Genomic DNA, 25,108 nt, shown 5'->3' with positions numbered 1-25,108 from the left:
ACAAGGTCCACACACAAGTCTGCTTAATAAGAGTTCATGCTATTATTGGAAAGGTGCCAGCACGGACAGAAGATTGGCTGACTGGCAGGAGGCAGAGTAGGAATAAAGGGGGCCTTTTCAGGCTGGATGCTGGTGACTAGTGGTGCGCTGCAGGAGTCAGTGATAGGACGTTGTATGTCAATGATTTGGATAAAGGAATTGATGGCTTTGTGGTATGCTACGAAGATAATTGGAGGGGCAGGTAGTGTTAAAGAAGCAGAGTGTCTGCAGAAGGACAAGTCTTACACAGACTGTGGGAATGGGCAAAGAAGTGGCAAATGAAATATAGTGTAGGGAAATGCATGGTCATGCATTTTGGCAGAAAGAATAAAGGCACATACTGTTTTCTAAAAACGGAAAAAAAAATTCCAAAAAATCAGAGGTGCCAGGGGACCTCATGCAGAATTTCATAAAGTTTAACTTGCAGGTTGTATCTACCTGGTCATGGAATGGACTGGCTACCTGTTGGAAATAGTCACAGCTTAGTGCTTCTATGTAGAGAATGTTACTTCATAAACATTGTTTATGTCCATCATAAACGTGCCATTACTTCGTCTAGGTCTTGGAACATTTACTTGGACAAGACTGTTGAATAGAATTGACTGCCAGATCAGATGGAGTGACATGAGAATATTAGACCCAAACCTATGTACAGCATTGTTCATAACCCAAAGGAAGCTCCATGAATACACAGAGGGACAAAATTCTTGGGTGTATCATTGCCAGTTCAGCTCTTGTATCCACAAGAGAACATGAAGATAATGGCAATTAATCCTCATTTTTACTAACCTTGTCCTTCTAAGCAGCAGAAGTCATGCATTTGAGAGGTGGCATTGACAAAGCTTTTTGACTTTGAAATGGTGTATTCCATTTTCTTCCAGTCTCACTACCACTGTGAGTTCAACCAGGCAGCTATGACCTTCAGGACTTATACCATATTGACCACTAATGGTGCTACCAAGCCACTCTTAGAAAAGTACATTTAAGTCTTCACCAGGGACTGACTCATCAGCTGCTGGTGGTAATCAGTTCTCTAATCCATATTTTTCCCAGTTGATTTCTTAAGGTATTCACAGGGCTTTGAAGCAATATTGGAGAGTACCAGGGCCACTCCTATCTTACTTCATCCTCCTTAGTTGGCATCTCAGGGAGCCTGTCCTGCTACTCTATGATGCTAACTGAACAGACATCATGGAGGCACACAGCATAGATACAGGTTCTTCAGCTCAAATCATTCATGCTGACTGTGTTGCTAAGTGACCTAGTCCCATCTGCTTATGTTTGGCCAATATCCCTCTAAACCTCTCCAAGCCATGTGCTAATCTGGATAGCTTTTAAATGTTTTAAATGTGTGTACACACGGATGTCTTCCCAGTCGTTGCAGGGGACTTCAACCAGGCCAGCTTGGGGGAGTCTCTGACAGCACTACCAGCAACATGGGATATTTTTCCATAAAGAGTTTATTTTGCAGGAGGTTAAATATTATCTTTATTTGCAACATTAAAATCTCGGGATAAATCAGATATGCACCTAAAAGAAAAAAAGTAAGATTTCCAATTATGCAGAAAGATGAGACAAAAGAGGCTTCCCCTTTACCATAAACTTATAAAATTAAGATGATATCCTATGGAGGAATTAAACCAAAGGTATTTTTGCACAAATGGAGAACAATTACACATAAAATCATTTCAAAGGCCTCCAATACAACTACTGTACACTGACATAAACGGTGAGGTAGTCAATTAGCAGTCATTCTAGAAAAGTTATTTTATAAACAAATTGGAGTGAATGCCCTCTGCTCTCCATAAAAAGAAATGTGCTAAGGAATAGAAAATATTATCACTGCAAGCTGTTGGCTTTAGAATTAAGTTCTTCCAAGCAGTTACAAGTTCTGCTCCGATATATAATTTAGCCCAATACCCCTTATACCAGTAATGTGTTCAATACAATTTTCCTGAACAAGTATTCCTCTAGTTCTGCAGAAGGATTTCTACAAACTCAAGGGTTTAAGTGGCATTGCAAGTTTAAATACAATTTAGTTAATGGAACACATCTTTAATTCAAAAAGAACTTTGATAATATTAATTACAGAAATCATAAAACTTAACCTTTGAGGCATAATTGCTGAATGATGTAAACACCTCAGTTGGTCTCACAGTATGACATCAAACTCACAAAAGAGTCCCCAGTGATCACTACAAAACCGTCCACATTCCAATTTGTCTTGACCCATAAGGTACATTTCCTTCGGGACAATCTGACCTTCGCTGGAAGCCCTAAAAAACACGCGGTCAAAGCGGAGCCTACAAGCATAAGACGCCTTCAAATTATTATTAGCCGTAGTATCCCAGGTGTATCGGCAGTGTTCAGGTTTGTTTAAGAATTCCCAGACATCTGAGATTTTAGCTGGCAGTCCTCCTAATCTTTTCACCTGCATAAGAAAAAAACACAGAAGACAAGTCACACTTGACTTACTGTGTGTCTACATCAGGTTCCTAGATCATATCCCTGCCACCCAAAGTTCATGATCTTACATCAATCCATCAATACCTAATACCAGGTGGACGACTTTCAGCAGGAAGGGACATAACACAAGGCAGTTCCCCTTATCTGCTCCACACTGGAAAATGTTCAACTACAAAATACTTCATCCAAAATTAATAATATGCTGTCACAAATGGCAAATTAAGTAAGAAACCAACTAATAAGATAAGAATCTATGGAACATGCCAAGGTAAATATTAAGGTTGTGCCCAAAACAGTTCAGAAGAATTTTTACAGATATTTTCCTTGGTTCTATAAAACCAAAGAATCTTAAGAAAGGTATTATAACCATAGTTACATGTAACAATGAAAATATTTTTGATAGAAGCCTAGAAGTATGTATATAGTTTTGTCTGCTATTAAAGCCTGTCAGAGCCTTATCAATATATTGTCCAAGGCCTGCTTGTTGTCAAGCCAGCAAGACCGGTTAGTGTAACATGGTCGGGTGAACATGAATGTAGAGGGACCAGTGGGATCAATGCCAGTCTGTGTATAAATGAACAGTTACAACAGACAATGTAATTGTTCATGTGACATTTTCTCCCCACACTGAATCATGTTCAGGTGGCAGCAAAGCTTGGGTGTGTTAGATTGTGAGTCAGTCACCCGGGGACACCCGGCCTCTGACCTGCCTTTGTAGCCATATTATTTTTCTGTAGCACGCCACCTCCATGGTAACTCTTACTAGGATGCTGGAAAAATCATGGATCAGATAATAAAACAAGAAAATAAACTTCCATAGAATCCTAGAATCCTGGAGACGCTCATGGAGTGAGCACTGTTTTGGATTCGCTCCATAACCTTTACTTTTTTTAACCTTAGATCACCCTTATTCAGCTTATTTTTACCTATACCGAAAGTTTCTTTATTCATTTTTTTTTTGGATTTACTGCCAAGAGTTTGTTGTGGACTTTTGAAGATATGCAAACAGAAATGTCTCTCAGGTCTAAGGGACGGGATCCCGGACGTAATCCGAACGGTAACGGAAAAAAGCAGGCTCCGACACAACAAATTCAATTAACTTTTGAATTGTTTATGGAGGTTTTGGATAAAAAATTTACTGAACTACAACAATTTTTTAAAGAAGATATAAAGGCTTTTCAAGAGTACATGGTTAAGACGGATTTAGTAATTAAACAGCAACAAGCTCTTATTGCGTCTCTGCAAGAAGATGCTCGGAAGCGAGATTTGACTATTGGAAAACTGCAACAGGATTTAATTTCGACTATTAAGCTGATGGAAGCCCTTAAAGCCAAGAGTGACGATTTTGAGAATCGGTCCAGAAGACAGAACTTACGTATACTTGGTCCTCCAGACAGCATAGAAAAAGATGACCCTTCGAAATATTTTGCTCAACTTTTAAAAGAAGCGTTTCCGACGATTTTCCCGAATAACCCCCCTTTATTGGATCGGGCACATAGAATTCGGCGTCGATCACCGAGTGTTACAGACAAACCTTCGGTGGTAATTGTCCGGTTCCATTATGTACATGACAAAGAACAACTTATAAGAGCTTCTCGTTGAGCAGGAATGATTAAATTCAAAGATTTTTACTTCCGCCTGATCGAAGATTTTAGTCCGGACCTTTTAAAAAGAAGGCTTCTTTTTAAACCGTTGATGGCTGAATGTTATGAGAAAAATCTGAAACCTGCGCTTCTATACCCTGCGAAGCTTCGAATTTCTCCATCAAATGCTCCACGACAGGTTTTCCTTTCAACTTCAGAAGCGAGAAAATATCTGGAGGAGAACTTCCCTACTGCTACAGACACCAGTCTTTAATAAATGAACGATTCTGATCGTGTAAGATGGTTCTCGATCTCTTAAACCAGAATTAAAATCTGGTTATTGGTGTAGGTTCATCCTATACTTTCTACTTAAGTTAAAGTGTGTTTGCGTCATATTAATTGTTTTGCCTTATACACTTTAATCATTTAACTACATATTTGTCTATTAACTTTGTTCCTTCGAAGGTATATTTTTAATTCTTTGAAGGTGAATTTTTCCTTGATTAAGATGGTGGTTTTTTGGAAAAGATTTTTGGTTTTGCTTAAGATGGCGTTATGTTTATATTTTTCGCGTTTCTTCCCTACAATGCATCGCTTATCTTAGCTTAAATATTTTTTGTTTTGTCTGGGTCAGAGCCCGATTTATAATTTTTTTTAGTGATTATATTTTTATTCTTTTTACAACTAACTATACTTAGAAATATGGTTTTTATTATAGCGATTTTAATTTTTAAAGTTGGGGTGATTCTTTTATATATATCCTTTTTATATGGAGTGTTCTTCAGCTGACATGGGGGTAGGATTAGTCTTACTTTTTCTCTTTTTAAGTCATATTTTGGCTTTTTCTCTTTTTCTCGGGGGGTGGGGGGATGGTCTGTTTTCTAATTCTATTTTTTGTACCAGTTTGTGTTAGTTTTTTTATTTGGGCTGTTTTTGAACTTCAAATATGTCTGTGTTGTCGTCACTTCCGGGTCTTCTCACTACTTTTGTTCCTCTTCCGGGTGCATGAGTTTATAAGTTGGTTAACCCTTTTTATACCAAAGGGTGATTATAGAATTATGGCTCAGACCATTAATTTTGTGTCTTGGAATACTAATGGTTTAAATCATCCAATTAAACGAAAGAAGATTTTCAAAGTATTCCAAAGACTTAATGCTCATATCATTTTTGTACAAGAAACTCATGTGAGGAGGGAGGACAAATTTCGTTTTTTTAGATTTTGGCGGGGTCAACAGTATCACGCAAATTCGAATGCTAAAGTAAAAGGAGTTTCAATTTTTATTGACTCCTCTATTTCATTTGTTCAACATGATATTTTTTCGGATCCGAATGGCAGATTTTTGTTAATTACGGGTTTACTTTGTAATAAAAAGGTTGCTTTGGTTAATATTTATGCTCCAAATGTGGATTGTCCTGACTTTTTTAAGTCTTTATTTACTTCTTTACCCAATCTAAATGAATATAAGTTAATAATGGGTGGTGACTTTAATTGTTGTTTAAATCCTCTGATGGATAAATCTTTATCTATTCAGACTTTACCTAATAAGTCGGCCACTTGTATTAACTCTTTTTTGACTGACAATGGAGCTTTTGATATTTGGAGATTCCGGTATCCTAATGACAAAGAGTTTTCTTTTTTCTCACATGTTTATCACTCTTATTCAAGAATTGATTTTTTTTTTGTAGACTCTTGTTTTATTCCATTGGTAATCGGTTGTAACTATGATATTATAGCTATCTCTGATCATGCTCCGTTATTACTTTCTATGAAATTTACGGATACAGCTTCTAATGCTAGACAACGGCGATTTGACTCTACCTTGTTGCAAGACTCTGACTTTATAAAATTTATGGAGGAGCAGATCGACTTCTTCTTCTCAACTAATTCTACAGATGATATTTCCTGCGGAACACTTTGGGACACTTTTAAAGCTTATATATGTGGACAGATTATTTCTTATTCTGTTGGTTTGAGGAAACGTATCAAGATGGAAATTCTTTTATTGGTTGATAAAATTAAAGAGATTGATAAGAAATATTCGATTGCTCCTAGTAAGGAGCTTTACAAAGGGTTGAACTTCAAATGGAACATAGTTTATTACTTACATCCTCGATTGAAAATCAATTAATGAAAACTAAATCTGATTTTTATATACATAGTGATAAATCTGGTAAACTGTTAGCTAGTCAATTGAAGAATGCTTTGGTTAAACGTCAAATCACTAAGATTGGTCAGCAGAATGGGAATCTGACAGTTAATCATGATGAGATAAATAAGGCATTTCAAGATTTCTATACCTCCCTGTATCAATCTGAATTTCCTCAAGATTATAATACCATGTCTGATTTTCTTGGAAAATTAAATTTTCCAAGGTTAGCATCTGATGATCTTTTGATATTGGATACTCCTATTACGGATGTAGAAATTAAGGGGGCTATTTCCTCAATGAATTCTGGGAAAGCACCGGGTCCAGATGGTTATACAGTTGAATTTTTAAAATTTTTTTCCGCTACTCTTTCCCCTTGGTTAGGTAAGGTTTTTGAGGAAGCCATTAGATTAGGGAATTTGCCAAAATCTTTTTATAGAGCTTCCATTTCTCTAATATTGAAGAAAGATAAAGACCCTACTAACTGTGCTTCTTATAGACCTATATCTTTATTGAATGTAGACTCCAAGATTTTTTCCAAGTTACTGGCATCTAGATTGGAGAAGGTATTACCCAAAATTATTTCAGATGATCAAACTGGCTTTATTAAAAATCGTTATTCTTTTTTTAACATTAGGAGATTGTTGAATATTGTTTATACTCCCTCACGATACTTCAGAATGCGTGATTTCATTAGATGCGGAGAAAGCATTTGACAGAGTTGAATGGCCTTACTTATTTAATGTGTTGGAGAAGTTTAATTTTAATCCGATATTTATATCATGGATTAAATTGATTTATCATACTCCAGTAGCCTCAGTGTTTACCAATAATCAAAGATCTCCCTTTTTTCGCCTATTTCAGGGCACTAGACAGGGATGTCCTCTTAGTCCATTACTATTTAACATTGCCTTAGAACCTTTGGCAATTGCCATCAGACAATCACAGGATATTTTGGGTATTAATCGTGGGACAGATATTCATAAGTTATCTTTGTATGCAGATGATTTATTACTATTCATTTCTAACCCGGAGAAATCCATTCCAGCAGTTTTATCATTATTGGCTCAATTTAGTGAGTTTTCTGGGTATAAGTTAAATCTTAATAAAAGTGAATTGTTTCCATTGAATAAACGGGTCCCAATTTATGGAAATTTACCTTTTAAATTAGTTAATGACTTTTTTACTTATTTAGGGATCAAAATCACAAAAAACCATAAAGATTTATTTAGATTTAATTTTTTACCCTTAATTGATCAGATTAAAGGTTTGTTTACTAGGTGGTCACCTTTGTCTTTATCCCTAATGCTATTAAGATGGTTATTTTACCTAAATTTTTATATATTTTTCAAGCGATACCAATTTTTATCCCGAAATCTTTTTTTACTAATGTTGACTCTAAAATTTCTTCATATATATGGCAGAATAAAAATCCCAGGTTAGGTAAAACATATTTACAGAAGACAAAAAAGGAAGATGGGTTAGCATTACCTAATTTCAGATTTTACTATTGGGCAGTTAATATTAGATATTTGTTATGTTGTTTGAAAGATGGGGGTGGATCTTTTGGCCCTTGTTGGGTGAGTTTAGAAACTAAATCGGTATCAGCTTATGCTCTGGGTTCTATTTTAGGGACTTCTCTCCCTTTTGCCCTTTCTAAATTGCCGAAACGAATTGACAACCCGATAGTTAAACATACTTTGCGTATATAGTTTCAATTTCGGAGATTTTTTGGGTTGACTCAATTCGTTTTAAATAGTCCTATTGTATCTAATTGTTTTTTTCACCCTTCCATTATAGATCAAGCTTATTCGGCTTGGAAAACTAAGGGATTACTAAGATTTTCTGATTTATTTTTAGATAATTGTTTCATGTCTTTTGAGCAATTATCCAACAAATATAACTTGCCGAGATTTCATTTTTTTAGATATTTACAGATTAGACATTTTTTAAGTTCTGTACTCTCTACGTTTCCAAATTTTGTGCCTTCAGATACTTTGGAGAGTTTATTTGAATTAGACCCTTTTCAAAAAGGGTTTATTTCAAAACTTTATAATATAATTAAGAAGATACGTTCGGAGCCTCTTTATAAGACTAAAAAGGATTGGGAAAGAGAGCTTAGTTTTAGTATTTCTAGTGAGAATTGGGATAGAATTCTTCAATTAGTTAATACATCATCATTATGTGCCAAACATTCACTAATACAATTTAAGGTCGTACATAGGGCCCATATGTCCAAGGATAAATTAGCTCGTTTTTACTCTCATATAAGTCCTATTTGTGTTAGATGTCATTCTGAAATTGAATCTTTAACTCATATGTTTTGGTCGTGTTCATTTTTGGAGAAATATTGGAAAGATATTTTTGATATTATTTCTGCGGTTTTGAATATCGATTTACAACCTCATCCTATTACCGCAATTTTTGGTTTACTAATGTTAGACTCACTGCATTTATCTTCTTCAGCCCGTCGAATGATTGCATTTCTAACTCTGATGGCTAGAAGATCTATATTGTTGAATTGGAAAGAAATTGATCCTCCCACTGTATTTAATTGGTTCTCTCAAACTATGTTATGTTTAAATTTAGAAAAAATTAGAAGTGGTACTTTTGAGACTTCTATTAAATTTGAAAAGTTATGGAGACCATTTATTCAACATTTTCATATGATGTAATATGACCCTGTGCCAAGTTCATTTGATTTCCCAGCTTTTAGCTTATGTATTTTGAGAGGACCGGAAGTGACGGCATTGATGAGTACTTATTTTTGTGAGATATTATAAACAGCCCCCTTTTTTTTTCTTTCTCCTTCTCTTTTTTTTGTTTCTTTTTTCTTTTTTATTACTTATTAGTTATAGTTATTAGATTAGATTAGCTAGTTTTGCATTATAAAAATTTTTTTGTTTTTTTTTCTTTCTTTTTCCTGTTTTCTTTATATTATACATTATGAAATATTTAGATTTACTATGTCCATACATATATCTTATGGCTTATGTCTTGGTAAACTCATTTATATTGTAACTATTATGTATGTTTTTTTTCATATGTAATGGAATGTGTATTTTGGTAATTTCTTTAACAATATATCATTTGTATTCTGTCCATATTACTAATACTAATAAAAAGATTTAGAAAGAAGCCTAGAAGTATGTATATAGCTTTGTCTGCTATTAAAGCCTGTCAGAGCCTTATCAATATATTGTCCAAGGCCTGCTTGTTGTCAAGCCAGCAAGACCGGTTAGTGTAACATGGTCGGGTGAACATGAATGCAGAGGGACCAGTGGGATCAATGCCAGTCTGTGTATAAATGAACAGTTACAACAGACAATGTAATTGTTCATGTGACATTTTCTCCCCACACTGAATCATGTTCAGGTGGCAGCAAAGCTTTGGTGTGTTAGATTGTGAGTCAGTCACCCGGGGACACCCGGCCTCTGACCTGCCTTTGTAGCCATATTATTTTTCTGTAGCACGCCACCTCCATGGTAACTCTTACTAGGATGCTGGAAAAATCATGGATCAGATAATAAAACAAGAAAATAAACTTCCATAGAATCCTAAAACTGATTCTATAACACCAGTGATCTTCCTTCTTCCAAACACAAGGCGCCGCTTAACTGTGAATTCTTCACCAAACTGTTAATGATTACTGATCTAATATTGTTCCATTAGCAAAGGTTCATTTAAAAGGGTCAGTACTTATAAAACTGGGCAGATACAACATTGTGCTGTTACATATGTAGTAAAAGAGGCAGCCTAAGCAATAATCTGTATATTTGTTAATATTATGTAAATTTCTCATTGATAACAAAAAACCTGTAGTATATTCTAAATGGTTAAAAGTTAAATGCCTTAACTGGACATACCTTTATTTCACTCATAGAATTTGGACAGAGCTACCAGGGTCTGTGTTTGTCACCTAACTCTAATCATCCTATGCCTGCCATATAGTAAAGACATTTCAACAGTTTTGATGGACAGAAAATTAAAGGGTTTAAACATAGCAATGTTGAAGGAACACATGCAAAATGCTGAAGGGACTGAGCAAGTTAGGCAGCATCTATGGACAGGGATAAACAGTCAACGTTTTAGGCTGAGATTCTTCATCAGGACTCCTGCCTTGAGGAACCGGGGCTTAACTTGTAGTCTGTGGCATTTCTATCTCTCTTAATGGCAATGATCACAGGATCACAGGTGAACCAATGAAACAAGGAAGATATTCCTTGGATAGTGAAGTAAACAGGTTGTTTGACAGGGAAAATAAAATAAAATTTAAGATACATTACCATAAGGAAGAACAGATGGGAAGTGTGTTGAAGGACTATCCATGTGCGTGGCAAAATTAATTGTCTTCCATTCCACTGCACCTCTTCACCAGAACACATATGAAGCCAAGGCAAGTGATAACATGCAAATTTCTAAACTCAAGGTAATTCAATCCATATCTCTGCAAGCTAGACGAAACTGTTCAAGTGTACCTTCTGTCACACGCTCACCTCACTATCTCTCAGATTGGTATCCCCTCCAAATATTACAGTGGCATGCTCTGGTACTTCGTTCATTTTCTTGAGCACAGTCTTCAGCTGTTTAATCCGCTCCTTAGAATGTTCCTTGGTGCTCTCCAGGTGGGAAGTCATCAAGCAGAGCTCATGCCCAGCAAGGTTCACCTGCAACACAGGGTGTGTGGTGACAGAACAACATTATTTGTTTCATAGCAACACACATAAAATGCTGGTAGAACGCATCATTTCATACATCATTTCTCAATCGCTTCATGCAATTGAATGCTCAGTGCTAACTAAAATGTATAATTCATTTCTTTCACTTGACAAGCAGCATTTAAAAATGAAAAAATAGATCCCAATGTTCTGCCTTGCTTGGAAATCAATTTAATAAACTCACTTTCTCTTGAAGAAATAACAGCAAAAGGTTCATTATTTTAAACTTTCTGCAGTTGCAAGGTATGGGAACAGGTTGTAAGTATCCATATCTTTTAAATAATATTAAAACATTATTTTTTATTGGATAAGCTAGTGCAAGAAAACCAATTACAAAAATCTAATTTTGTCCTTCCTCCATCGAATTTTAATAGTGACATTATATCCTAGTGAGCAGTACAACAAAGTGCACAACAGTCAATAATAAATATATTCATTTAGACTATAAGATATAGGAGCAGAATTAGGCCATTTGGCCCATTGAGTCTGCTCTGCCATTTCATCATGGCTGATACATTTTGCCTCTCAGTTCCAATCTCCTAGCTTCTCCTCTTCTCCCTTCAGGACCTGACCAATCAAGAATCTATCAACCTCTGCCTTAAATATATGTAAGTCCTTGGGCTCCACTGCCAGCTATTGCAAAGAATTCCACAGATTCACCACTATTTGGCTAAAGAAATTCCTCCTCATCTCCATTCTAAAAGGATGCCCCTCTATTCTGAGGCTGTGTCCTCTAGTCCTAGACTCTCTCACCATAGGAAACATCCTCTTCACATCCACCCTATCAAGGCCTTTCAACATTCGCTTGGTTTCAATGAGGTTACCCCTCATTCTTCTGAATTCCAGTGATTACAGGCCCAGAGCCATAAAAAATACTCTTTATACAAGCCATTCAATCCTGGAATTATTTTCATAAACCTCCTTTGTCAGCACATCACTTCTAAGATAAGGGGCCCGAAACTGCTCACAATACGCCAAGTGAGTCCTCAGACTTCCCATTTCATGTCTTGTTCTCTTCTGTTAGAGAATAGTTTTAAGATAAAATTAAGCATGTAAAATTAACTTCAATTACTAACATTTCTGCCATCTGTCAATTCCTTAAATGAAAAGGAGTTCTGTTCAGAAATTCTGATGTCAATGTAAGAAGTTCTTCTTAAATGTCATGTGGTAGTTATTTTAACGACTTTATTTAAAAGTTTCCTACTTTCACAGGCGGGTGAAGGGCTACATTTGCCGTGCCATAATCTGAACCAAGAATGCACAAAGGACGTGAGGATTTAGATATTCACTAAAAAACAATTCGCCCTTTCATTGAAGACACAGGTATCCAAACATCCGAAGAAAATGGATTTAACAGTACAAAGAAATCCCAATAAACATTTCCAATTTGCAAGTACTCAGCAGAGTAACTAAACACATTAAACTCATGCAAGAATAACTTCCACAACTTTTGCTATAAAAAGATGAAAAGAAACTTTTTTAAACAATGTTAACCATTTCCTTTCAGCGTAACTTAACACTTTGCTTTGGAAATGGATTCCTTTTTGTACTACACCAAGTTCTACCTACCTGGACAACAAGGAGGTTTCTCATCATGGAGGTGGTTGGGAAATCTATTATTTCTTGTTTCAGTAATTTCACTCGAGATTTCTTCAGCATAATAGTTGTGTAGTAACCATCATTGTTCGCTTAAAAAAAATGTACAGCTTAGGTTGATGTATTAACTCCTTCCTACCCTCTTCCCCCATCCCACCTTCAGTCTAAAGTCAATTTGGCAGCTTAAATTGGTAATGCACTCAAAGGTGCTACACCAAAAAAAAACTAACTGGCTTGGATATTGAGCCACATAAATATTTTACAGTTAAGGTGGTATTTTAAGAAATGCCTAATAAAAAGAAGGATGTACAAAAGACACGTTAGGGAAACAATTGTAGAATTTAGAGCCAAGGAATAGATAGCTGGTAGAGGCAACCACAATGAAGCTAACATGGCTTCAGGTGCAGTCTGCATTGTGCACAGGCAAGGAGTATGCTTGCTAATGGCCTGATATACGCGGGTTTGATTGCACAAAATAGCAGTCCGAGTAAAACGCAGGAGATCAACCCAGATACGTGCGAAGGTCATTTCGGTAGGTCAAATTTGAAGACAGAATATAATATTAATGATAAGACTCTTGGTAGTGTGGAGGTTCAGCGAGATCGTGGGGTCCATGTCCATAGGACACTCCAAGCTACTGTACAGGTTGACAGTGTTGTTAAGAAGGCATATGGTGTGTTGGGGTAATGTTACAGCCATATAAGACCTTAGACCCCACTTGGAGTACTGCGTTCAGTTCTGGTCACCTCATTAGAAGAGGGATGTGGATACTATAGGAAGAGTGCAGAGGAGATTTACAAGGATTTACTGGATTGCAGAGCATGCCTTAAGTTGAGGGAACTTGGCCTTTTCTCCGTGGAACAACAGAGGACAAGAGGTAACCTGATAGAGGTGTATAAGCTGATGAGAGGCTTTTTCCTAGAATTGAAATGGCTAACACAAGGGGGGCATAGTTTTAAGGTGCTTGGAAGTAGGTACAAGGGGGACGTCAGAGTTACGTTTTTCACACAGAGAGTAGTGGGAGTGTGGAATGCACTGCCAGCGAAGGTGGTAGAAGCGGATAGGGTCTTTTAAGAGACTCTTAGATAGGTACATGGAGCTTAGAAAAATGTGGAATTATTTGGTAGGTAAATTCTAGGCAGTTTCTAGAATAGGTTACATGGTCAGCACAACATTGTGGGCCAAAGGGCCTGTAACGTGCTGTAGATTTATACGTTTCTTTGTTTTCTATGAGATACACAAGAACAGCCTTTATCTTAATGAGAATTTAGCTTCCACTTAGTGACCACGTATCCTGCCAGGAATATAGTTTATGTAAAGAATGAATCCTGGTAGACGTATCCAGTCATGTGATCATTGTCTGGTACAGGAAATTCAAAAATCTTTGTACTTGTTTCCTAATGCATCACTATCTAACTAATAACCAGAATTTGTGGATAATCACATTTCTCAAAGATAAATGAAATATATTGAGCAAAATTATCACTGTGCCTATCAAACTGAAAACATACCAGTAAAACTAGTAAACAGTTAGTTACTCAAGTGGGACAAAATGCAGTTCCAAATATCATTTACTAAAAGCACATGAAATGGAGAGAAGAATGAGGTTGTACTTGTAATGTAATGTACCTTTAAGGCCAATATGTAGCATTTTGAACACTATTTTCCTGCTAAATTGCCACATGAACAGTGACTTATACTTAGATAAGAGCTTTAACATTGTAAAATAATCCCAGGAATTTCAAAGTACAGTAACATCATCAGGCAAAAAGTGCAATTGAGCCACATAAGAAAATATCAGGACAGGTGATACTATATTTGATCAAAGAAGTAGGTTTGATGCTCTGAGAGAGGGGTAAAGAGTCCAAAATATTTAGGAAGGTGAATCCTAGGGCTGAAGACATACGCAGCTGAAAACACTGTCAACGGTGACTGAAATTTGGAACCTTTAAGTGTTTAGTCAGCAAAGGGAGAAAAACTCCAAGCAAACCAAACTAACAAATAAACTCTTCTTGGGCTTCCAGCCAGTTACAGGTAATCGATTTTGACCGACGTTTCGATGACAAGCTCGCTCATCTTCATCACGGATGATGCCTGGACATGTCTATTCCAATGGTATTTATACCCTGTTGTCCGACCCACCTGATTGGTTAGTCCTCATCCAATTAGCATTCTGCTGTACCACTGAGGACTAACCAATCAGGGGTATAAATACCACCGGACCAGATATGCCCAGGCATCAACCCTGATGAAGATGGTGGAGACTGTCATCGAACTTCAGTTAAAATCTGTACCTGGCTGGAAGCCCCAGAAGCATTTATTCATCATTTATGCCAAAAAAGCACTAGATCCTTAAACCAAGCTAAATATGTGTTTTTTAAAAAAATTAAACCATATTTTCTCATAAACAATATTCATATCATCAAGGTTCTGGTTCTAGCTCACTTATCTCATACCTGGAATTAGAATATAGTTCACTGCTCTCTTCTTTAAATAATTATAATAGGGCTCGATTACTTCCTGAAGAAACACAATGTCAGGGTTATACCTTCAAAACAAAAGATTGGTACCAGTATTAGTTTACTTATTATTGTCACATGTATTGTGATACAGTGCTAAACTTATCTTGCATACTATTCAGACACATTAAGTCATTACACAGTGCATTGAAATAGAACAAGGTAAAACAATGATAATGCAGAGCAGGTAAACAATAAAGTGCAACATCATAATGAGGTAGGTTGTGCGGTCAATATCCCATCTTATTGTACTAACAAAGCACCTAATAGTTTCATTACAATGGGACAGAAGCTGTCTTTGAACCTGGTGTACGTGCTTTCAGGCTTTTGTATCTTCTGCCTGAATCAAGAAGGGAGAAGAGAGAACGTCGAGGTGAATAGTGTCATTGATTATGGCAGCTGCTTTACTGAGACAGTGAGAAGTAGAGACCTATATAGAAGAATAGAGGGGAGGCTGGTTTCCATGATGCGCTGAACTGTGTCCATAACTCTCTGTAGTCTCTCACAGTCAGGGGCAGAGCAGTTACCATACCAAACCCTGATACATCTGGATAGCATGCTTCCTGTGGTGCATCAATAAAAAACTCTGGAACAGAGGGGAAGAAAGTCTAGATAACCAACGTAGAAAAAGATAGAAGAGAGTAAATACTGCTGTGGTAACACCAAGACACGGGAGCCAGGTTGAACTGAGATTGAGGACGAGAGTATCAAGATCGATATCTGAACCATGTGCATCAACATCTTGCATTGCTCATTTTTAATCTGGTAAAATAAGTCCCAAGGCGCTTCACAGGAGTGTTATCAAACACAATTTGGGTATATTATGATTAGCTTTGTTGAAGTGGTGGTTTTTCAGGGGCATCTTAAAGGATGCGAAAAAATTTGAGGACACTGATATTATAGAGAGAAAGTCCTGGAACTTTGGATCGAGGAGGCACTTTCAATTGTGCAAAGTAGCACACTGACAAAGACATCTGCGAAAGCATGACTAAAAGATCGATGTGGGAAAGAGGGATTGCATGCAAAATTTAATTCCAGATGCAATTCACGAGAAAATGAAGCAGCCTGTGTCTGCATGCAACAAGACTATACAACAGTCAACATACTGATCCATACTTGAAAGTGCAAGGCAATAACCAATCTCAAGCAAGAACTGCCAATGACATTCCCATTACCATGTGCCACATCACCAGTATCCTGAGGTCAGAACCTGCTACATAAATATTATGGCTGCAGTAGCAAGTCAGTACAAAGACAAGTCCATGGTCTCTTCAACTGCCACGATGAGGCCACACACAGGTTGAAGGAGCAACACCTTATATTTCGACTGGGTAGCCTCCAACTCAAAGGCATGCACATCGATTTCTCAAACTTCGGTAACTGCCCACCCCCTCACCATTCCCATTCCCCTCTGTCACCTCATCTCCTTACCTGCCCATCACCTTTGGTGCTCCTCCCCTTTCCCTTTTTTCCACAGTCTTCTAACCTCTCCTATCAGATTCCTCCTTCTCCAGCCTTTTAACTATTTCACCTATCAGCTTCCCAGCTCATTACTTCACCAATCCTGTTTTCACCTACCATCTAGCACCTTGTACCTCCCCTCCTGCCACTTTCCTGATCTGTTACGTACCAACAACAATAGATATGAAAATTGAGTCGGGTTTTTATAAATAAACAACGAAATTTATTAACCTCTACTCAAAACATAGAACAGTAAACAAATGACTAACTCAAATGGAAATTAACAGCGTTATGCGTCTATAGCTACCAAACAGCCGAACTTAGAGACAATTCTTAACAGATCTTACTCAAGCAGTCTTAAAGTGGTAGTTTAAGAAGACCACGTGATTCATACAGTAAGTGAGAGGAGAGACTGCCCGAACCAGCGATGAAGCGATTCTTGAAGAAAAGACAAAACTGTTGACACAGGTCCCAGCCAAGAAATGCCTTTTCCAAAGAGATCACAAAGAATAAGATTTCTCAAAGTAACTAACTTTTAGCCGGAGGCAGTCAACGCACACCCGGGACCATGCAGGGGTTAACCAAAAGTGTGTGCCACAATTCTCATCAATTACTTCGAGACACACAGAACGCCGTTGATTTCTACCCAATTCTTTGGGTTCGTATGAAGTTGGCAATTCGCTCTCTCTCTCCTTCTATGATTACGTAACCACCGACTGTGACTCCCCAACAAAACAACTATGCAACAAACTATGGGCTCCCCTTTTAATCCAGCTGGAACATGCCATCACGTGACATCACATTACCCCACTATCATGAGAGAATTACATCGTACTGTTATGAATGTACCACAGCTCTGAGGGGCCGAAGGGGCAGGAGCAGCCCCCTCCTTCCGGAGAATCACAAGATCACTATTAATTCAGGTCTCGGACCCAGGAAGTGAGAGACAATGCAACGGTTTTGGCCATTGTTCTTAGAGGCGCCTGTGTGACGTGCATGTCCCTGCTACGTGACAGCTACCATGGATATGGACACCCTCGGGCAATGTGGGGGTGGGGATTGCATCACCCTACTTTGATGGACATCTACAACTCTGCAAGTCAAGATAAAAGGGGACTGCAGGAGGCGGTACCCCAGCGTCGCACCAGAAGGAGACCCTCGCTCAGTGCTCCCGTAATAGCTGGAAGCCACTCAACGCCACGTGCGCTCCTAACTCCTTTGCCTGGGGAGCGGGTGGCTGATAATACCGAGAAGGACTTCGAACTAACAACGGGGAAACAACACTCCCCTGATTTAACAGAGTTGCTTCATAAAGACCCGGGCAAGTTTTTTTCTTTCCTCACTAATCTCTCTAAAACACGTGAAACCCAGCGATTCCACGAAAGGCTGAAGCCTGCAGACTTCTGAGTGACTTTTATATTTCCAACAGACAATATATTATCCCCTAGACAACAGTCGAGATTATTTCTTAACGATGATTATTGCTATACCCGCGCTTTAGATTGAGTTTTGCCGACGTATATGATCTGAATGTTTGTATTAACCTTACTTTTGTGCTCCCCTTTATGAATAAAAACGTTTGAAAATAGTGCCATCAGACTCCAACGGACCTCTCTATCTTTGCTGGTAAGTTATCCAGTTATGGGATACGTAACAGTACCAATATCACAAGACAATTACATCATGCTCACGAGAACTTCACGAGACAGGTAATAGATCTAACTTCTGATCTTTTTTTCCCAGTCCTGATGATGATGAAAGGTCTCAGCCTAAAACGTCGACTGTTTACTCTTTTCCGTTGATGCTGCTTGGACTGCTGAGCTCCTCCAGCATTTTGTGTGTGCAGCAAGTCAGTAGCTGGGTGTCCTGAGATAAGACTCTTACCTCCTGACTCAGCTCCCACAGCATTGTACCTTCCAGGGCAAAACAGCCCACCTGACTGCACCCTGTCTACCACTATAAACATTAGCACCTTCCAACAAAGAGTACCTAATTGCAATGTATATCATCTGCAAAGTGCATTCAACGCAGTTAGTCACAGATGCATCACTGTAAACTTCTTGCCAACTCACATAACTCTCTGTTCCTTATCATTGGTAGATATAAATCTAGAGACTCCCTGCAACATCACGGAAGTATCTTAACCAGATAGACTGCAATGATTCGCCACTACATTCTCAATAACAATAACTACTTATCTTCCAGTGACTGGGCAGAGAGGTGGAGGTATGTCTCTACCAAAGGAGGTGGAAGGCTGTCCCTCCCTCTGCTGGCCTGCAGCTCACCCTTGGGCAAGGTGTAGCACCTGCTTAATCTCCCTGATCAGCTTCTCGTGAAGCCATGGGAGCAGGTGATGGATGGTCGTATGAGCAGCTGATGCAAATTTTCAAGTCCTAGATATGCGACCACTGATGCCAGGCAGACAATCTCTGAAAAGTATTATGATGGCTGGGGTCACCCGTCTTGTAAAGTCAATGCCCAGAAGGCAGCAATGGCAAACCACTTCTGAAGAAAAACTTGCCAGATACAATCATCGTCATGGAAAGGTCATGATCACCCACGTCATACGACATGCACAATGAATGAACGAATGATATCTGCATCCCATACAATTAAGAAAAACAAAATGAAGGAATACCGTCAGAGTGCAAGGACTGAATGGGCCTTTTCCATTAAGATGGGGATGAATAACACCGGAATAAGAGTCCTATCTGAAGATTAATTGGGGATGTAGAAAATCTTTGGAGATGTAAAAGGGAGGGTGAGCAGACTTATGCAACAACTCAAGGATTAAACAGAAAAAGGTTAGAGTAAAGTTTAGATACACAGTTCTGCTAAAGAAGTTTAAAAGGCAAATAATTTTAGGTTTACAAAGCAATAAATACTAGAAAAATTTAAAGAAGGTTATAGGTAAGAAAACAGAAGTTTGCCACCATAGATTATTATGTAAGGTGTTACTTTCACACAGACAGGGTAATTCAAGACCTGTAGTTTTCTGAGCAAAGAACATTCCTGAGCCACCTACAAAACAGACCAAAATCTTCTTGATACTGAAACCAAATTAGTCATTAAACCAAAGATATACAAACTATTAGCTAATAACAACTGAAAGCCTGACAAGAGATAAGGGTGTCCATTTCCTGACCTGAAAGAGTCATAAATCTATACAATTTTATACATCTATATAAATAACAAGTTATTTAAGGAGTTAACTGTGGATTGACAACAATAATGAAACAATTGTACTCACAGCGCCAGGCAACAGCAAACACCACGTGCTCTTTCCGATAGGTTTGCTAAATCAAGTCCATCGATGTTCCAGGTTAACAGTGAAACGGTACTTTCATCCACATGTGACTCTGTGCCATCTCCCTTACTCGTCTGCACACTGTTATCATCTGTTAAGTCAATGCTGTATTTAAAGAAAGTTAATATGGATGTGTCTGGTTACATAAGAGTGCTTAAAACTGCACATCTGAATATCTTGTCATTTCATGGAATACTGCTCATTGTAAGACATTCATAAACTGCTGAAGAATTTACTGAGAATATTATGGAAATATAGATCCAAATAAGACAAAACTCCAGCAACTAGCAAAAGGAACTTCTACCTTTCAAAAGATTGATGGTGTTCATATTGATCTCCACAGCCTCTAGTTTTTGCTCTAATTAATGACAACACAGGAGGTATATAATTAGCATTTTAGTAATTTTTTTTTACAAGGTGAAGAATTTCCAATAAAATGCTGAACTATGCCTGCCTTACAACTTCCAAACTTGTAATATTAGCACATATAGCTCTGAGACTCAGTAAGATTGCCCACCTCAGGAAATAGAGTAAGGTTATCACTCCAGTGGTGGCTGGACATGCAATCATTTCTACATGGTGAGCATCATGACTGGATGCCATTTTGCCATAATCCTTACCCATTATATCATTTATAGCATTACAATTTTATTTAAGCAAACTTAAAGTTTAGACTGCAGTCTTTATTTTAATCCTCACATTACTACTAAATACCTCAGCTACAAGATCTTCCTCTTCTCCAATAGGTTAGTTGCAAACTGCTGCTTTTAAAAGTAATTTTGCTAACATCTAGTAATGTCTTCACAATAATTTACTCAATACCTTTTCCATTAATTACTTAACTAATAATTCATGCTCTTAGATCTGTCCTTAGTAAGCAATAATGTGCTATGTAACAACCCTAATTTTGGGGTTAAACTACTGTGAACATAGTTAACATCTAAATACACATACATATATTGATACATTAATATGAACTAAAGACATTCAGCTGCATAACTCTGAAAGAAAAAAATCACAATCTAAACACTCAGCTATGCTTCCTAAATAGCTTAAGCATGCAGTGTTTATATAATTCTGATGAGAGAGCTCATCTGACCCATAGTGTTTAGAATGTCCAAACTAACCAATGTATATTTAAACTGCTGCAGATTCTTAAATATTTCCAAAAGTTGTTACATAACTCGCTAGAGTTTTTTTTACAACCCTGTAAACTACTTTTCAAAATAAGTGATCATCATTATAAATCAGTGGTCCCCAACCACCGGGCCACGAGTAAATGATATGATTTGGCAGTATGAAGCGATATGAGTCCTGACTCATATCACTTCATACCGCCAAATCATATCGTTTCCTCGCGGCCCAGTGGTTGGGGACCACTGTTATAAGTAACTGAACAGACCACTTCATTCTCCAGTACTGCAAGTCCAACAAATGAAAACACCATCTGTGCAAAGGTAGAAGCTCAAGGTTCTTCCAACTACAAAGCAATTAAGAAATCAATGATTTTCTGGAGTGCAAAAAAATGTTCTTCATATCAATGAGACACTCAAATGTGACTTATGAATTTTAAAATTAATATCAATTTCTCTGCACCTTGAGCTTTGTATTTCCTCTTTGAATAAGTTACACAACATTTAAGAAAAGACTAATCATGTTAATAGTTAAGAACTGTAAGGTGAGTGCAAACCTTTGGAGATCTGCTGCTTTTATTATCTGTGGGGCAGCTTCCATTGCAGAGCAAGATGGCTGAACAGCTGCTTCGAAATAGGAGTTGAGAGCTCTCTGTAACAAAAATCAGCACATCCATACAGAATGGATCATATTAAATACTGTTTAAATGTGAAAATGCTAGAAGCTGCAAATAGAAGCTCTGATTGTTAATCATCTCTCGATTGGTTTTGCTCCTTTCCCATTCCAGTGTTATTTGCTTAACATTGTTTGGACAACAGTCAATCAAACTTATGTCTCAGCAACAAGAGAATGATTACAGGCAAAAAAGTTTTAAGCAATGCAAAGTAAATCGCTAGGTTTTTGAGTGGGATCTGAGAAAACAAAAGATATGAAATTGTTTGTTCCTTTCACTTCCCGTGCACTTGTGGCATTAGCTTCATCACACAAACAGTAACTATTCAGGAATGCACCAACTGAAAGAGTAATGAGGGAAGGGAATCATATCCAATGAGTGAATAAAAAGCTAATAGATGAGGATGGCTTTAAGGGTGATTATCTACAGCAGAAACTCAATGATGGTAAAACTGAAGAAGTGAGAAATTACCAGTGTTCCCAAAGCACTTCACATCAAATGAAAAATACAGTGGATTCCAGTTAATTGGGCTATTGGTTAATTCACGTAGCCACTTATTTGGGATAACTCTTAAAGAGCAAAAACTAATCGAGGTGATAGCTAGGATTCCTTTCATTTATTTGAGGCAACTACAGTCAGCCCTCCTTATCCGCGAGGGATTGGTTCCGGGACCCTTTGCAGATACCAAAAGACATGGATGCTCAAATCCCTTATTCAACCTGTCTCAATGCGGTGGACCTTAGGACCCAGCGGAATACCAGACCTTATTTAACCTGTCTCAGTGTGGTGGACATTAGGACTCAGCGGGGGAGCTCTGAATCCACAGTGTTTCTGTTCACGAAAATAATCACGATCACGATTGAAAATAAAGTGGAAATAATAAAGTGATTGGAAAGAGGTGGAACACCATCGGTCATTGGAAAAGCGTTAGGCTACAGTCGGTTAACAATCGGAACAATTTTAAAGGATAAAGTGAGAAAGGCCCTGCCCCAATGAAAGCTACAATTATTAAGTACTAGGCAACGCAGTGGTTTAATTATTGGGTTTTTGGGTTTTTGATCCTCCACATCAACCAGGTACGGATGGAGAGCACGCTAGGGAGCGATCTATCACTGGATCGAACTTGGGAACTTCCGTTCCCGAGCCTGGTGCTGAAACATACGTTCTTAAATGTTTTATATGCATAGAAAGGTAAAATATATACTATATACTAAGACAAACATTTGACTAACTGACGCTAAATAATACCGGATGTACCTGTTCCGACTTACTTAGTAAGAGAACTTACAATATTTTTTCAATCCCAATCCACGATAACCTATACACATCCTCCCGTATACTTTAAATCATCTCTAGATTACTTATAATACCTAATACAATGTAAATGCTATGTGAATAATTGCTATACTGCGTTGTTTAGGGAATAATGACAAGAAAAAAAGTCTGTACATGCTCGAACAACAAGTGCAGGAAGAGTACTTCCAGGTTTTCTCGCTTCGAGGTTGGTTGAATTTGTGCATGCGGAACTCACGGATAAAGAGGGCCAACTGCATACCTCTTAATTGGGATAAGAGACTGTGGCGAAATAGTTTCTAACTAATGCCAGTCGTGTGGCCATTAGACACACCATTCTTCAAATGAACAGTTTTTAAACAGTGTCAGTTGTGTGTGTGTGTGTTCAAAAAGCAGTGATTTTTGTCTCTGATAGATTGTGAGAAATAAGCTGTAAGGCAATTCAGAACCTTTTTCTTCACTGTGGTTTCAAGCATTCAGGCTTGGAGAAGCCAGGAATGAAAATGAAAAGACTTCAATACTTTAACAAGTTAGGAACAATGAAGAATTTGAAGGTATCAACAATCATTTTGAATGTTACAATGAAAATGAAGATTTGGAGGGTGCAATTGTCAAAAGCAGTATATGAAGATAGTTCATTATCTGCACCAGATGTCTGCGCTGCTTTTGGCCATGATAAGGATGCTTGCAGTTTAGACAGAAATTACTTTTTTAGGGTTGACAGACTACAAACAAAAAAGATTGGTCGCTAGTACAGAGAAATAGCAAATTAATCCACAGAAATAAAAGTAAAGAAGGTCCCCTGGGGTTACACAGCACTACACTTCCGGGAACTGCTGGTAAGTCAAAAGTAAACAAAACCAACTGTGATAGGTAAGTGACAACCAGCGGGCCTCACTGACTCAGTGAGTGAGCAAGCAAGTCTACTCTGCTCAGTTTAACCAAGCATCCAATGTTTGCAGCTTGAGAGAAATCAGGAGAGTAGACACAGGGAAATGCCCTGTTCCCACTCAGAAGATGCTTGTATCACTACAGCAGCTGTCAAATTTATACCCATCCACCCTGCCAGTCTCCCAAATATCTGTTTGCATGAACAGTGCACCCATGGGTCAGGCATTCATAACCTGGGGTGTACACATACATGGACGTGTACTTCAAGCTGTGAACACTCATCAGGTCAGGCAGTTTCTGTGGAAAAGAAACAAGGGACGAAGGAGATGCCTTGCTTTTTTAAACAAAGGGGCTTCCCTTCTTCCACCATCAACTCTGCTCTCAAACGCATCTCTCCCATTTCCCGCACATCTGCCCTCACCCCATCCGCCCATCACCCCACTCGGGAAAGGGTTCCCCTTGTCCTCACCTACTACCCCACCAGCCTCCGGATCCAAAGTATAATATTCCATAACTTCTGCCACCTCCAACGGGATCCCACTACCAAGCACATCTTTCCCTCCCCCCTTCTGCTTTCCGCAGGGATCACTCCCTACGCGACTCCCTTGTCTACTCGTCCCTCCACATCCCTTCCCACCAATCTCCCTCCTGGCACTTATCCTTGTAAACGGAACAAGTGCTACACCTGCCCTTACACTTCCTCCCTCACCACCATTCAGGGCCCCAGACAGTCCTTCCAGGTGAGGCGACACTTCACCTGTGAGTCGGCTGGTGTGGTATACTGCGTCCGGTGCTCCCGGTGTGGCTTTTTATATATTGGTAAGACCCGACGCAGACTGGGAGACCGTTTCGTGGAACACCTGCGCTCGGTCCGCCAGAGAAAGCAGGATCTCCCAGTGGCCACACATTTTAATTCCATGTCCCATTCCCAGTCTGATATGTCTATCCATGGCCTCCTCTACTGTCAAGATGAAGCCGCACTCAGGTTGGAGGAACAACACCTTATATACCAGCTGGGTAGCCTCCAACCTGATGGCAAGAACATTGACTTCTCTAACTTCTGTTAATGCCCCTCCCCTTCTTACTCCACCCGATATATTTAGTTTTTTTTCTCTCTCTGCCCATCACCCTGCCTGTTCTCCATCTCCCTCTGGTGCTTCCCCCCCTTTCTTTCTCCTGAGGCCTCCCATCCCATGATCCTTTCCCTTCTCCAGCTCTGTATCACTTTCGCCAATCACCTTTCCAGCTCTTAGCTTCACCCCACCCCCTCCAGTCTTCTCC

The 25,108-nt window shown here is 38.5% G+C and overlaps 1 protein-coding gene across 1 annotated transcript in view; it reads right to left on the bottom strand.

Moving 5' to 3' along the window:
• Positions 1 to 1,481: 1,481 nt before the first annotated feature.
• LOC132378495 (tyrosyl-DNA phosphodiesterase 2-like) overlaps positions 1,482 to 25,108 on the bottom strand; it is a 24,864-nt gene continuing 1,237 nt past the window's right edge. Inside the window, exons 2-7 of the mRNA XM_059945448.1 lie at positions 21,527 to 21,621; positions 19,780 to 19,941; positions 15,006 to 15,097; positions 12,523 to 12,641; positions 10,732 to 10,902; positions 1,482 to 2,470 (exon numbers count right to left, since the gene is read on the bottom strand). Of these exons, the coding sequence (XP_059801431.1) occupies positions 2,192 to 2,470; positions 10,732 to 10,902; positions 12,523 to 12,641; positions 15,006 to 15,097; positions 19,780 to 19,941; positions 21,527 to 21,621 (918 nt within the window). The 3' untranslated portion in view covers positions 1,482 to 2,191. The remainder of the gene's footprint in view (positions 2,471 to 10,731; positions 10,903 to 12,522; positions 12,642 to 15,005; positions 15,098 to 19,779; positions 19,942 to 21,526; positions 21,622 to 25,108) is intronic.

Source organism: Hypanus sabinus, chromosome 20 (genome assembly GCF_030144855.1).
Source record: "Hypanus sabinus isolate sHypSab1 chromosome 20, sHypSab1.hap1, whole genome shotgun sequence".
Lineage (NCBI taxonomy): Eukaryota > Metazoa > Chordata > Chondrichthyes > Myliobatiformes > Dasyatidae > Hypanus > Hypanus sabinus.
The sequence above is the reverse complement of the archived record's forward strand: the minus strand, read 5'-3'. Positions and strand labels throughout refer to the sequence as shown.